Source organism: Jaculus jaculus, chromosome 16 (assembly GCF_020740685.1).
Source record: "Jaculus jaculus isolate mJacJac1 chromosome 16, mJacJac1.mat.Y.cur, whole genome shotgun sequence".
In the NCBI taxonomy this organism is placed as follows: Eukaryota; Metazoa; Chordata; class Mammalia; order Rodentia; family Dipodidae; genus Jaculus; species Jaculus jaculus.
Window position 1 is genome coordinate 25,190,713 of NC_059117.1, and position 14,303 is coordinate 25,205,015.

The 14,303-nt window shown below is 46.1% G+C and overlaps 1 protein-coding gene across 5 annotated transcripts in view; it reads right to left on the minus strand.

The window, feature by feature from the left end:
- Positions 1-2,052: 2,052 nt before the first annotated feature.
- Dock4 (dedicator of cytokinesis 4) overlaps positions 2,053-14,303 on the minus strand; it is a 478,789-nt gene continuing 466,538 nt past the window's right edge. For 2 of the 5 annotated variants that reach the window (XM_045135544.1, XM_045135542.1), the window contains 5 exons: positions 14,088-14,197; positions 11,622-11,694; positions 9,845-9,958; positions 6,296-6,357; positions 2,053-2,724 (listed from right to left, as the gene is read on the minus strand). In XM_045135544.1, the coding sequence (XP_044991479.1) occupies positions 2,254-2,724; positions 6,296-6,357; positions 9,845-9,958; positions 11,622-11,694; positions 14,088-14,197 (830 nt within the window). In that variant the 3' untranslated portion in view covers positions 2,053-2,253. The remainder of the gene's footprint in view (positions 2,725-6,295; positions 6,358-9,844; positions 9,959-11,621; positions 11,695-14,087; positions 14,198-14,303) is intronic. The other 3 variants (XM_045135543.1, XM_045135547.1, XM_045135546.1) reach the window with 3 other exon arrangements.

Consider the following 14,303-nt stretch of genomic DNA (forward strand, 5'->3'; position numbering starts at 1 on the left):
GAACTTTATTTGATATTTACCAGTCCGCAGCAATCAACATGAACACTGGAGCTAAGAGGGTCTCTTGAAATGTTCTGCCATACAGCTGCTTCAGAAATACACACACAGGATAAATTCAACTGTTCACTGCCAAGGTTTCTTTCTTATTCTTTTTTTTTTTTTTTTTTTAAAAAAAAGGCTTCAAGAGCAAATAACACTGATTTATTCTGTGCCCAAGCACTAGTCAAGAAATCTATTAAATTACACAGGAAAAGGAAATCAAAGAAGCTTTGTTATCTTATGCATGTCATCTTATTTAAATGGAAGGGTTTACTGCTTTAAAGCAACAGAAATGTGGTCTCCTACACACACACACATATATATGAATATATATATTTTAGGATGTGATTACAAACACAAAGTGTTATCATCAAATGCAAAAGCTAGGTCAAGAAATTTCCAACTGCAAAACCTGCTAGATACAAAGCTAAAATTCATATGTTCCTTTCCTCAATTATGAATACTTTCACTAAACATAAATATTTTTACATATATTAATTTTTCTGACATTCAAAATTGTAAAGTCAATATGGCAGGATTATTGTTAAAAGCACATATGTACAAATATTCATTTTCCATACATAAAGTATTTGGCATAATTATAACAATCATACTGCATCCACAATTGTTTGCTTTTATTTTTACTTTTTTTTTTTACACATAATGGTATCTCTTATTAAAATTAACCAGTTATGTACAAAAATACTTGAACATTTATTATAGAAAACCTCTATAACCAGCCTCAACAGCATATACCTGCTGAATGGTTTCATTAAGAGAATATAAAAAAGTGGTCACTGCCTTCCAGGTAAGCTATCAACAAAAAACAACACAAACTAAGATGAGCTTCCCAACAAAAGAGGGAAAAATATTTAACAGTATGATTTAAAATACAATTCATATCTATTGTCAATTGAGTGTTATAAACAGTCAGTAAAAGGAAAAAAAAATACAAAATACATTACTACATACAAGGTGCCTTTTTTTTTTTCCCACACTCCTACAACTGCCAACAGTGAGTCTACTCTATCTCCATCTAGGATGCTATGTAGCAATACCCGCGCAAGAGCGGTCCGCAGGGTCCACAGTCCTACTCCTCCAGGCACAGAGCCACAGGAGGAGCTGAGAAGCCAAGCTTCCTGGGTAAGAAGGAGAGTTGGGAAGAATTCCTTGTTTGTGCAGGGCTGAAAGTGAACGGCCTTGCCATCGTCGAGTCCCTTTGCCTCAATCATGCTAACATCTTTTCAACTAAGGTTTTTCTTTTCTTTTTTTTCCATTCGTGCTATTGATTGAATACTGTCCTGTATTGATTCCTGAATTCATGTTAAGGAGACACAGTGATTTGTGTCTGTTTAATATTTGAGCATCTGGCTTTTCTCCAGCACACATTTCACACAGGGAACGATCAAGGAAGGAAGCACAAAATGCAGGTCGACATTGGTGCTGGGGTCTTCTGCTTAAGCTTGCTGAAGGGCACTCTGACAGCAAGCTGACCCTTGCAACAGGGCACACAGCACAGGACGGCAGGACTAAGAGATGGAGCAACCCATTCGCAAAGCAGAGCTTTGAGAACCGTAGACAGCAGCGCAATGCCAAAGGCAGCCGTAAAGAGAAGAATGTTGCTTCGTGAACAAAAGAACTTCCAGGCCCAATCCTGACAACCTCTTATGCATACTCTCTAACTCTCCTGCTTTAGCCTTTTAATTCTGAGTGTGCATTGAACATTCTGCTCTCGGGAAGAGCCAAAAGCCACTCCTTATCTACAGAAGTCTTCTCAAGGAAGGACCATCTTTGTTAGGATGTGCACTGACCAAATAAGCTTTCTCGGAGTATCAAGTATTCAGAAAAAAAAAAAAGAAAAGTATACAACATTGTATTGGTTTTAAGACTGAGCTTTGTTAAAAAAAAAAAAAAAAGAAGAAGAACATAAAGATACAAAAGGAGTCTTTATCACAATTTCTCACTTCCAAACTGGAAACGTTTGTTAGTGAGCCTCACCATACCTCATGTAACATCTGGCGGTTGAGATCAGCAACGTTTTTTTTTTTTTTTTTAAACATTGTGCAACATTGTATTAATAAGCAAGTTTGAATTCCATTCATTTAAAGAAATATCTGAGTAAGTTTATTAAAGTGCCTACACTAAATGTCTTCTCATCCAACATCCTATTTTGTAAACGGCCAAGAATTCATCGCAGGGACATAGAAAAGTGACTTATAACTGAGAAACCTTGCGGGGCAGGGGCCTGGGCCGCGGGCCGGGCTCAGTCCTCCGGGTCCCATTCTCCAGGTGGCTGGACCTGGCGGCCAGGGGCTTGGGGGGCAGCGCGGGCGGCTCGGCGGCGATGGGGATGGAGAGGCTGTGAGGTAGCGGGACGGGGCGCCGCAGAGTCCGCTCGTACACGCTGTACGGGGGCGGCGTCTTGCTCTCCTTGCGCACCGGCTCCTCGGGGCCGCCGAAGCTGGGCGCCGGCACGGGCACGGGCATGGGCATTGGCATGGGCACGGGCACCTGCGCCGCCGACTGTTCATTCACCTGATTTTCAAAGCCTGAGGTTTCCGACGTGCTACACCGGCTGAGAGACGAGATGCCGCTGCTGTAGCTGCCCGACAGGACCGGGGAGTTGGAGCTCAGTCCTGGGGAGTGGTACTCCACCGGAGACGGGGTGAAAGACTGCGCAGAGCCCTGCTCCCGCGGGGACGGGGGTGTATGTGGGGGGGGGGGACCGGGGAAAAGCGGGAGAGACAGCCGTCAGCGCACTGCCATGGGTGCCATGTCCCCCCAACCCACTCTCGGAAGCCACGGCTCCCGCTGCCCACCTGCGGCTGCATTTGGAGATGCAGCCTTTAAGGGGATGACTGATGCTCATGCAAACTGACTGGGTCCCTTATATAACACAGACGTGGCCGCGCAGGCACACTGAGAATACTGGTGCCCAGAGCAAAGCCCGTGAGAGCCCACAGAGATGGTCATCTGCCAGTCAAAGAGCGAACCTCCGGAGACACCCCAGGCCCACGCCCTAACCCCAGCCTCCAGGACCGAGAGAAGCTGAATTTCTGTTATTAAAGCCACCCGGCCTGTGTTATTTTATGACAGCCCACCCAAGTTCAGGTGCTGTCTCTGCAGCAATGCAAACACAGCAGCCGCTTATCTGCCAGACTCCCATTCTCAGTTCACCTCACTGGCTGCTTGACAGAGGGGGGAGAGTGATCACAGCTTTGTCCTAAACCTAGTCTGGGAGAAAGAGAACCACAGCTTTTCCATGCCCAGCGGCAGCAGCTCCAGCTCAGGCCTGCCAAACAGCCAGAGGCCATGTGGGCGGGACACCCTGCGCCTTATTCTGGTTTGTGACTCCCTCACTCAATTGTCAGCTATCTGGCCCTGTCTGGCTTTGTTTGGTGCCAGGTGCTCCCCAGCTGGTATCTGGTTTGTTGCTGTTTTTTTTTTTTTTTTTTGTGGTTTTTCAAGGTAGGGTCTCACTCTGGCTCAGGCTGACCTGGAATTCACTATGGAGTCTCAGGGTGGCTTCGAACTCATGGCGATCCTCCTACCTCTGCCTCCCGAGTGCTGGGATTAAAGGCGTGCGCCTCCACGCCTGGCTTTGTTGCTGTTTTTTTTTGAGGTAAGCTCTCGCTCTAGCCCAGGCTGACATGGAACTCACTATGTAGTCTCAGTCTGGCTTTGAACTTACAGCGATTCTCCTACCTCAGCCTCCTGTGCGCTGGGGAATTAAACTCAGGTCGGTGGTTAGGCTTTGCAGGCAAGCACCTTAACCACTGAGTTATCTCTCCAGCCCATGGCATCTTGAGGACTTTTAGGGGACACTAGATGTTCTGTGGAACGAAGGCTCCACTAGGAAATGGTGCCTAAGATTTGCTGCTTGTGTATGTTCAAAGACTATGAGCATGTCCATGTTGCCATCTGATGACTCTGCTCAGCCCTCTACCTTTCAATTTTATTTGACCACAGACCAGTTTTTTTTCACATATCACCTAATGTCTTATAGAACATTCTTTGAGAAATGCTAATGTAGGCCATCCTCGGTCTCTCTTTTTAAACAAAATCATGTTGGTGCACACAAATCCTTCCAGCTAACAGAAGTGTAGAACTAAGCATGATGAGAACTGGAGTGACGGCTTAGTGGTTAAGGTGTTTGCCTGCAAAGCTGAAGGACTCAGGTTTGATTCCCTAGGACCCATGTAAACCAGTCGCACAAGGTGGCACATGTGTCTGGAGTTTGTTTGCGGTGGCTAGAGGCCCTGGTGTGCCCATTCTCTCTCTCTCAAATTAATTAATTAATTAAGCACGGTGAATTATGAGACCCAAATTCACTTATGTTTTTGTCAAAAAATGAGATCTCGGATTCAAAATAGACATTTAAGTTCAATATCCTGTTAAGGCTTAATTCTATTACAAAATTATTTTCAAAAAATTGAAAAAATTCCAGAAGATATGGTAGGTAGTGCCTGCGTTGTATCTAATCACAGCAAAGCTTGCAACTTGGTAGTAGTGCTCCCTCTAATGTAAGGTAAGAGGTACTGCAACAGAAGTTTGATGTTTCTCCTTCAAGCCCCATTTAAAAGACACAGTTACAAGACTGCCTCCGGCCAGTACAAAGACATACAGGTCCACTGAGAGGGTAGGACAGACTTGCTTGCTAACTAGAACTATTTGATAGCGACTAGAGCTCATTTTCCAGTAGGGTGCTTTTTATTCTTCAGGAATTAATCTTTTACTTACTTATTGTCTTATGACTCCCCTGCAAAATCATGTTGAAAAACACAGATGATCATTTCAAAACCACATGTGGGAGTGCTTTTTGAGTAAACGCAGAGATGTGGGAAAGCTAGGCTGTCTCCCTTATCATGCATGGGGACGGCCAGCAATGGTTCCAAAGCAAATGCTGTCACAGAGGCTTTACAATGACCCCTGCATTGCAGAAAGACAGCAACACTAGAAAATGACTTGCACTTACCAGCAAATTTTTACATCAGAGAGTTTGGCAATGCAGATGAAATCATACTTCTCTGAGATTTTCTCCTCTTTTGGCATTTATTTTTCTGTCTCCACTGGCAACTAGCCTTAGAGGCAGATACGGGGGACCACAACCTGCCCCAATGTGTCAGGCTAATTTGTCTCTTTCACGTCAGCTAGAACTACCTCATCCACAGAAAGGCCACAGATCATCATGGTGGTTTGGTTCAGGTGTCCTCCATAAACTTAGGTGTTAAGAATGTTATGTTCCTAGCTGATGGAGATCTGGGAATTAATGCCTCCGGGAGGTGGTGTATTGTTGGGGGTGGCTTATGGTTATTATAGCCAGTTTCCCCTTGCCAGTTGCTGTTGTCCATCTGATGTTGGCCAGGAGGTGATGTCCACCCTATGCTCATGCCATCATGGGGCTTCCCCTGGAGTCCGTAAGCCAAAATAAACTCCCCCGCAACCTGCTCTTGGTCGGGTTTTTCCTGCCAGCAATAAGAACCTGACTGCAATAAGCAGGCACAGCCTAAGTCACTAAGGCACAAAATCATTCTTCCCACAGTTCAACTACTTACTGCTTGCAGCACCATGGGCTGGGAGTGCTGATGAGCCTTGCGGCCAGTGTGATTGAATTCGGGTGGAGGCTAAATATTATTCTTTATCTTCATGAGGGATTTGTGTGTTTGGAGATGTTAAATAGCCTGTGTTTACATACCAATTCAAACACCTGACCTTTAAATCTTGCCAGTTTGTTCCCTAGAAAATCTGTAATACGTTTTACCGTCTTGTTTTCTATGCTCAAGTATGCGTGTTTAATGTATGCTATCATTGCCATCATATATTAAAAGAGAGGAAGTGGTGTTTGGACGAGGCTGATGGTAAAGGAGCATAGTTACTACATGTTGATTACTCGTGCCTTTCAGTGTATGTGTGTATGTGCGGTTTAGTGGGCTTTGAACCAAAACACCAAGTTATCTGAGGCCCCCCTGAGACCACATAGTGAATTCCAGGTCAGCCTCAGCTAGAGCAAGACCCTACTTTAAAAACCAAAACCAACCAACCAAACAACAACAAAAAGACCAAGTTAAACGAGTCCTAGGCGTTACACCAGGACCTATGTTCCTATGGGGAAAGGCTCCTGCCGTCTTCCCTCCCTCTCTTTATGTGACATGTTCTTTGTGAAAAGGGAAAGACCTTTTCATGGGCTTGGGATGCGGTTTAGAGAAGGAAGGAACATGAGTCAGTCTCTAGACCCAGTCTAAGGACAGGCCCGTACCTTCAATGGTGACCGTCCGGCAGGCGAGGGGGATACTGATGTTGTGTGTCTTGCTGGGGAAGCTGCCAATGGAGAGAAATAAGATTTCAATTAAGAAGAACCAGAGTTGCCCTCTGCAAACGGCCCCTGTGTGCATAAACCCAGATGTTGTTCCGAAGGGCGGGGTTAAGGACGGGGCGGGGTACCAAATGGTGGCAATCAGAACAGGTGGCTTATAGAGGATGGCATCACCAAGACATGGACCAGTTAGGGGTAAGTTCCCAGCGCACACACATGCTATGATTGCAATTGCAGGACCCCAGACTGGCCAGATGCTTCTTCCTTTCCAACTTCCTTTTTCCTTCCCTTCCTCTTTTCCCTCTCTCTCTTCCTCCCTCTCTCCTTTTCTTTGACATAGGCTCTTCATGTAGTCCAAGCTGGCCTGTCATTCACTATGTAGCTAAGGATGACCTTGGACTCCTATTCCTCCTGAGTGCTGGGCTCTAATGTCATTTCTATCTTCCCAACACCAGTATGCTCTCACTGATGAGTAGCTTCATGTATGAAATGCCAGGACAACATCCCTGGGAGACAGCTGCTGGCTTTGGCCTGAGCAGCAAGAGGAAGGCAAAGACCATGCAGGCAGTCCTGAAGAGGTTATGGGAGGCATTTAACCATCCTCCCCTTTCGCTCTGCTCTCCCACAGCACACAGAATGTCTTGTCTATATAAGATGTGTGAATTTTCCGGTTCTCCCCTGACGCCTGTTCTCAGGTCTTCCTTTTGCACCTGGGGCGGTAGTACGCTGTAGATTTCATCACCACAGCAAGGAAAGTGAACGCTTTGCTCTCCTTCTTGAGACTTTTGGGTGTAACACATAGGGCCCAGCACGTGTGGTGGTCGTGGTGTGTGTGTGGGGGTAGGGGAGCTATGGAACAGTCTGGCTCTCTAAACCATAACTGCATAGAGTAAAAGCAGCTTGGGACACGGTCAGTAGCATGAGAGCAAGCTACGGTTCCCAATTCCACACAGAGAGGTTTTAGCGAACACAGGGTACACTCTTCTGTGATTAGCTGTCACTCTCCCAGTTGTCACACTGAAGCTTGTGACTCTTAAGAAAACGACAGAAAGGCTGAAAGGAAAAAAGACAGTTACACATCCCGTAACAGTGACCACAGATGGTGACATGAGGACAGACCACAAGAGCAATCAGTGCACAAGGGACAGTAGCCCTGCCATGTTAACTTGCGAAAGGTAGGATCACCTGCCGGCTCTGAATGGTCCATTATCACACTGTGGGGTCGGGCAGCCTTCGGACACACATGCCAGCTTCTAACCCTGGGGCTAGTTCTCCTATCCCACCACCTGTGGGCGCTGATTATGGAAGAAAAGCATGTATGCACAGAGAGGCCTGTGTGTCCTCACTGGGGGCTGTGTCTCTGCTATCACTTGGGCAGAAGTCAAGGTTTCCTGTGCTAGATTCAGCCTCCTGGACAGCACCACGCAGCTGGTGCCCAGTGCACATTCCCAGAGCTCACACAGTGTCTCTGGGAACGTATTTTTCCACACACCTCACATAATCCACATGTTTTCTTTAATTTTTATTATTATTTTGGTTTTTCCAGGTAGGGTCTCACACTCAAGGCCAGGCTGAACTAGAAACTCACTTTGTAGTCCCAGGCTGGTCTCAAACTCACTGTGATCCTCCTACCTCTGCCTCCTGAGTGGTGGGATTAAATGTGTGCACCACTATGCCCAACCCATCAGCATCTTTGTTGTCAGATGGGCACTGGTCTAGGAATCTGATTAATATCATTATTCCTTAATAAGAACTAAGAATGTTATTTTTCCTTAGTAAGTACTATTAATATTACTTTACTATCTCTTAAAAATACCTCTTAAGTTTCCATATTTGGGGACATGACCAGACTTTTAAAGCAGAGACTGCCCAAATATATGTATATCAAGAATGAAATAAAAATTGTTTGGCCAGTGAGTCTTAATTTCTCATAGTCAGATTTATAGATTAATGTGGATTAGAAATAAGGTTAAAGGTATTTATTTAAACACTTACATGCCTGCCAAAAATTATTTGGCTTTTAGCCTTGACAAGTTTAGAATAAGGTGGTTACTACATAGTTTATTTGAGAGAGAACAAGAGAGAGAAAGTGACACGGAGAGAGAGAATGGACACACCAAGGCTTCTAGACACTGTAAACAAATTCCAGATGCATGCACCACCTTGGGCATCTGGTTTACATGTGTCCTGGGAAATCAAACCTGGGTCCTTAAGACTTTGCAGGTAAGTGCCTTAAGTGCTAAGCCATCTCTCCAGCCCAGCTTTTTTTTTTTTTAAAGGTACAATCAGCTTTCTTAGTAAAAATAAAAACAGAAGGTAAGATGCTAGTGTCCAGCGAATGAAATGTGACCCATCAGTTCAGAAAACTCCATGGAGGGCCAAGCCTTATACCTTCTCTGGTTGTGATGCCAGCTATGCCTATTACACTTCAATAGACACAGGCAAGTGCTGACAAGACTCTCCCTGTCACATGAGTAGGCCCTCTTAAAACGTGTTCCTCATGCAGGTCACCAAGCAGACAGCTTGTTCAGGAGGAAAGGTGGCCTCTTACTGCTACAGATTCCTCTCCCCCCCCCCACCTCAATGGGATACATTTTGGGTATAGCTCAAAACACCCACAGGCCTGGAAATTGCTTAAGAATCGTTTCCAGGGGTCCTCACCATGCAGGGAGCAGAACCACCTGACTGGTGTGGTGACATGCTGACTGTGGGTCTCGCTTCAGGAGCATGAAAGCTCTGCTTCTGTATCCTAATGTCAGGCTTGGGACGGTGCTTCCTGAGCCCTAGGAGGCATCAACACTGAGAACCACCAACAGTGGACACAGAACTCTCAAAGCAGCAGATAACTGAGGAAGCCAGAAGCCCTTCAAAGTCACTGTTAGTTCATTCTTTTAATATTTATTTGTAAGCCGGGGGGGGGTGGTGGTGGAGAGAATGAATGACTGAATATGGATACACCAGGGCCTCCAGCCACTGCAAACCAACTCCAGATGCACACACCACTTTGTGCATCTGGCTTTATGTGAGCACTGGGGAATCGAACAGCAGTTGTTATGCTTTGCAGGTGAGTACCTTAACCACTAAGCCATCTCTCCAGCACCAATACTTAATTCTTATTTGGGTCAACAGAAGCCTTGAGGTCAGGAAGATTAAAAATCAGCGAAGTTACCAAAGGCTGGCGCAAGTGAAGGGCAGATTAAATTCAAGTGGTCCAGAGTGAAAGGGGTGAGGATGGTGCTTGGTGGAGAGTGCCTCCCAACCCCCCTGACAGAGTCATTAGGACTGGGCCAGTGTTTGCTGTGTGGAATCAAGGCCAGGAAATGGGGGAGAACACTGCAAATGAATCATGTAGCTACCATGACTTTTTTTTTTTTCCCCCAATTAACCTCAGAAACCAAATGCCTACCTTTCTCTGAGGAATTCAGGACAGGCTGAAGTAGTCAATGTAAGTTATTTTATGAAAGTGATTTTTGAAATGCTTCAAATACCCACCCGTCTGTGTGGGCCTTGGAGGGACAGGGGGGGAGGTAAGTTTCCCACTATCCGACATGTTCTTGAGTTCCTTTCCACTGTCCAGGCTCCAGCTGCTAGGGGTGGGATTCACAGCTGGAAGGGAATAACACAGCTGAAACCACACAACCCAGCTTTGCCTTTTCCATGTCTGAGATCACAGAAGAAAGAATTATCCAGAATGAGAAAACTCAACGAAAAAAAAAAAAAAGCAAAACAAAACCCCAAATCCCAAATGAACAGAAAACCTTCTGAATCCTAAGCTGTTCTTTAATTAATTGGCGACCTAACCAAAGTGATATTCAGTTGGGTGACAGCATGTCTATGTATTTCCCTCAAGCTGTCAAACAAGACCATGAATCTCTATGTCAGTGTAGAAATCTGCTGAGATTTACAAATGTGTTTAAATGCTAAAAACAAACAAACAAAAAAGATGGAAGGTATTGTCACCAGTTTATGTTAAAACTTGGTTTTCAGTGGAAGTGTTTTGGTTAAATGGTCACCAAAAGCAGGAAAGGGAAATGAAGTTGTACTATTTCAACTGTGTGGCAAGGGCCCTGGGGAAGAAGAGTCAGTCACAGCACAGCATCTCAAAGAGCAAGGGGTTGTGGTGAAGTATGTCTTAAGAAAATAACATGGGATGCTGACAATGCCATTCTTATTCTGTGACTGGTCTGCTCCACGCATTAAGATGCAGGAAAATGGAACAGCGGCCAGGACACTCCTGTGCAATGAGGTTTATAACATCAAGCAAGAGTCCCAGGAGCCTGCTCCACGAGCAGACACTGCCATCTTGTGGACATGTTGAGAAATGCTGTGCTTTATTCCTCCCGGTTAATTACCTCTGATTTAATGGGATAGAATTACAAAGTACCCCCTCCCCTTCCATTTCTTACAAATTTGTTTTGTGGTTTTCTTTAGTAGGAGGAGTAAAAATAATATGCCATTTTCTAGGCCCTACTGGCAAAGATCAATGCTTGACTTACACCATTAAAGCTAATTTCAATGTTTTAAAATAATTTTGGCCAGGGCTTCACTCATTTCCCTCTCCCTTTGGAAAGTGTTAACGTTAATGTATCAGTGTGCCCAGATGGTCCAGTTCTGACTGAGGACAATTAACGTGCACTTTCCTGGGACACTTCACGAGGGCCTCTTAGTTCACTGGCCTGTGGGACTGCTGTTTTTGAGGCTTGACCCTGAGGGAGGCGAAGGGGTGAGTGACCACGTGGAGGAAGGGACCTTCACTCTGCTCCTTGCTTTCTGTCCCACTGGGCTCCTTACCGCTCTGCACCTTGTGGCACACACACCCATCCATTATGCACTGAATTGCCACGCTTCCACTGCAGCTGACCGTACAAGATCTGGATCCTGAGTTGCCACCAACAACATGTGAGTGAAAGCAAGACAAAGGCTGGGGGCCAGACAACCCATCTGGAAAGTTGCTGTTTTCACAGTCACTGGACTGGCGGCCTAACTGGGCAACTTTGTTTTAGGACGAGCAGGTGCTGCCCAGGTGACTCATTGAATGACAGCCAGAGGTCATTAAACAGAGAGCTTCCTGATTTGCTCAGGCCCTGCTGTAAATAGCTGAGGAAGACTAGATGGTGGAATAGCTGTCTTTTATTAATTCCCTCAAGGGTTAGCTACTCCCAGATCATTAAGGGTCTGGAGCCCTGCCTGCCACATGGACACAGGAGACCAAGGGACATGAGGACAAAGCAACATCCTATACATTCCAGGGCTGAGGAGAGCTGGTTACCTTTCTCAGGAGCACAAAGATTTGGGTCACTGCGTGGCAAGGCCCCATCTCCAATGTGATTAAACAGCATCCTCTGCAAAGGGACAGAGTCTGTTTTTATGATGCACATGTTGACATACAAGACCTTAGAAAATGTACATGTGGACATATGAGACCTTAGAAAATGATGTATCTCCTTGAAGAAACCTTTTGCTCAAAATATTTCCTATATGGTATGATGAGCCAAAGAGCAATTATACTTAAGGTGAAAGGGGAAACAGAATCTTAGGTTTTGAGAAAGAAAGCCACGTTTGAATGTTTTTGTATTTCATGTTAAATATAAATGATAAGTAACTGCTCATAACAAACATAGGAAAAAAATAAACAGTAGTTAGGCTGTGTTTTTTTTTTAAATAAATTCAAGTGCTAGGTTGGTAATATGAACAATTAAGAAGTAAAGGAGAAATGTTGGAAATTTTTAACCTGTGAAAATGCCACGTTTATGTGGTTTTACCTAATGCACTGAAAGAAAAAGGATCAGGTCGCTGAAATGGGTGCACTGTGACCCTGTGCATCGTTGTGATTTTTTTAAAATATTTGTTTATTTATTTGAGAGTGACAGACACAGAGAGAAAGATAGATAGAGGGAGAGAGAGAGAATGGGCGCGCCAGGGCTTCTAGCCTCTGCAAATGAACTCCAGACGCGTGCGCCCCTTGTGCATCTGGCTAACGTGGGACCTGGGGAACCGAGCCTCGAACCGGGGTCCTTAGGCTTCACAGGCAAGCGCTTAACCGCTAAGCCATCTCTCCAGCCCATCGTTGTGATTTTTGTAACAGATATACTGCTTCAAAGTTTACAACAAGCAGACAATTTGGAACTAATGAGAGGTGCCCCTCAGCACCCCCTGAGCCGGCCCCATGCTCTCCTATAGCAGGTGTTGCTGTGGCATTCCCTTGCAACATCAAGGACAAGGGGCAGTAACCCTGGTTAGCTGCTCCCGCCAAATGCGCTCAGATCTTATTTCTGCAAGACATCAGTGCTGTGCAGAGGCGGCTTCCCGGGCCTTTGGGGAAGATCACACAACCCGCAAAGATAAACCAATCAAGCCAAATCTCACTCGCTCTCATCCACTTCCAGACGCAGCTACAGACTTCTGCCAGGATGGTGTAGAAAACAAAACAAAACAAAAACAGAGGGATTGGCTGGAGTAGAAAGAACTATTTTTTTCTCTACTCTCAAATAAGCCCCAAATTATCTGAAAATTTTAGAGATACACCCGAATCTCCAAGGTTTGAACCCATCCTTCAGTGGTCTTCAAGCACCTGCGGGTGATCCTATGGCTCCACGCTCACTCAGGCTGAGGGGTTTTGTGGTTGTTGCTGTTTGCTTTGAGGCAGAGTCTCACTTTAGCCATGGCTGACCTGGAACTCATTTTGTAGCCCAGGCTGGCCTTGAACTCACAGAATCCTCTATCTCGGCCTCTTCTACAGTGTCGGCATTAAAGCTGTGAGCCACCATGCCCACCTATGGTCATTTTGAAGCGAAGTTTGGTTAAGAGGTGAGAGCCACATCCGCTTACTCCTATGAGGGACAAGGCCACTTTTTCTTCAATGCATGAAAGAATGCCAGAGGCAATCAGGTGGCTCATCAGGTGGTGCATTCTTGAGAGCCCCAGAAAGGCTGCAGCTCCCCTAGCAGGGTGCGGGCAAGCATCAAGGGCTAGGCTGCAGTAGGCTTCTCCCCCAAGAGGTTTGAGGTGGTTTGATTCAGGGGGGCCCCATAAACTTAGGTGTTTGGAATGCTAGATCCCCAGCTGGTGGAGATTTGGGAATTAATGTCTCCTGGAGGGAGTGTATTATTGGGGGCAGGCTTATGGGTGTTATAGCCAGTTTACCCATGCCAGTGTTTGACACACTCTCCTGTTGCTATGGTCCACCTTCTGTTGGCCAGGGGGTGATGTCCACCCTCTGCTCATGCCATCATTTTCCCCTGCCATCATGGAGCTTCCCCCTCAAGCCTGTAAGCCAAAATAAACCTCTTTTTCCCAGAAGCTGCTCTTGGTTGGGTGATTTCTACCAGCAATGAGAACCAGACTGCAACAAGGTTTTTGTAAACATAAGCAGCTCCCCCAGATTTCCGATGCATACACATGCAAACGCGCACACACAGACAGACAGCTCATTCACCAGACCCTGCACCCCTCCCAGCGTTTCTGCCGCAGCAGTGAAATACTACTGAGGGAGGTGAAGGGAGGCCCAGACACCCTCACTTTCCTCTCAGCTCCGCTGCTCAGGCAACAAGCCACACATGCCTCCAGAGATTCCTGCAGAGTCTGTAAGGCTCTCCACTCAGCAGGCCCTGTGGTCCGACACCGCCCAGCTGGCTGCTTTGGTCAGCCACGGTGCGCCTGTGCAGACATGGGTGAGCAACTCCAGACTCCCATTTCCCAGTTTCTTCACCCCCCCCCCCGCCCCACCCAGGAGTACCTGGGAAGGCTCCACAGGTGTCGGGTAAATGGCACTACATGGTCTGTCTCTCGGGGACAGGCAAGAGTTTTCTCTGGAATGTTTGTGTTTGTCAGACAACAAAGGAGACGCTGTGGAGAAACAAAGAAGAGTCATCGTCAGGGTCAGTGTGGCAGCAGTGGGGGACTGTTGAGAGGAGAAAGCCCAAGAGAGCTGTGGCAGTTGATCATATCGTGG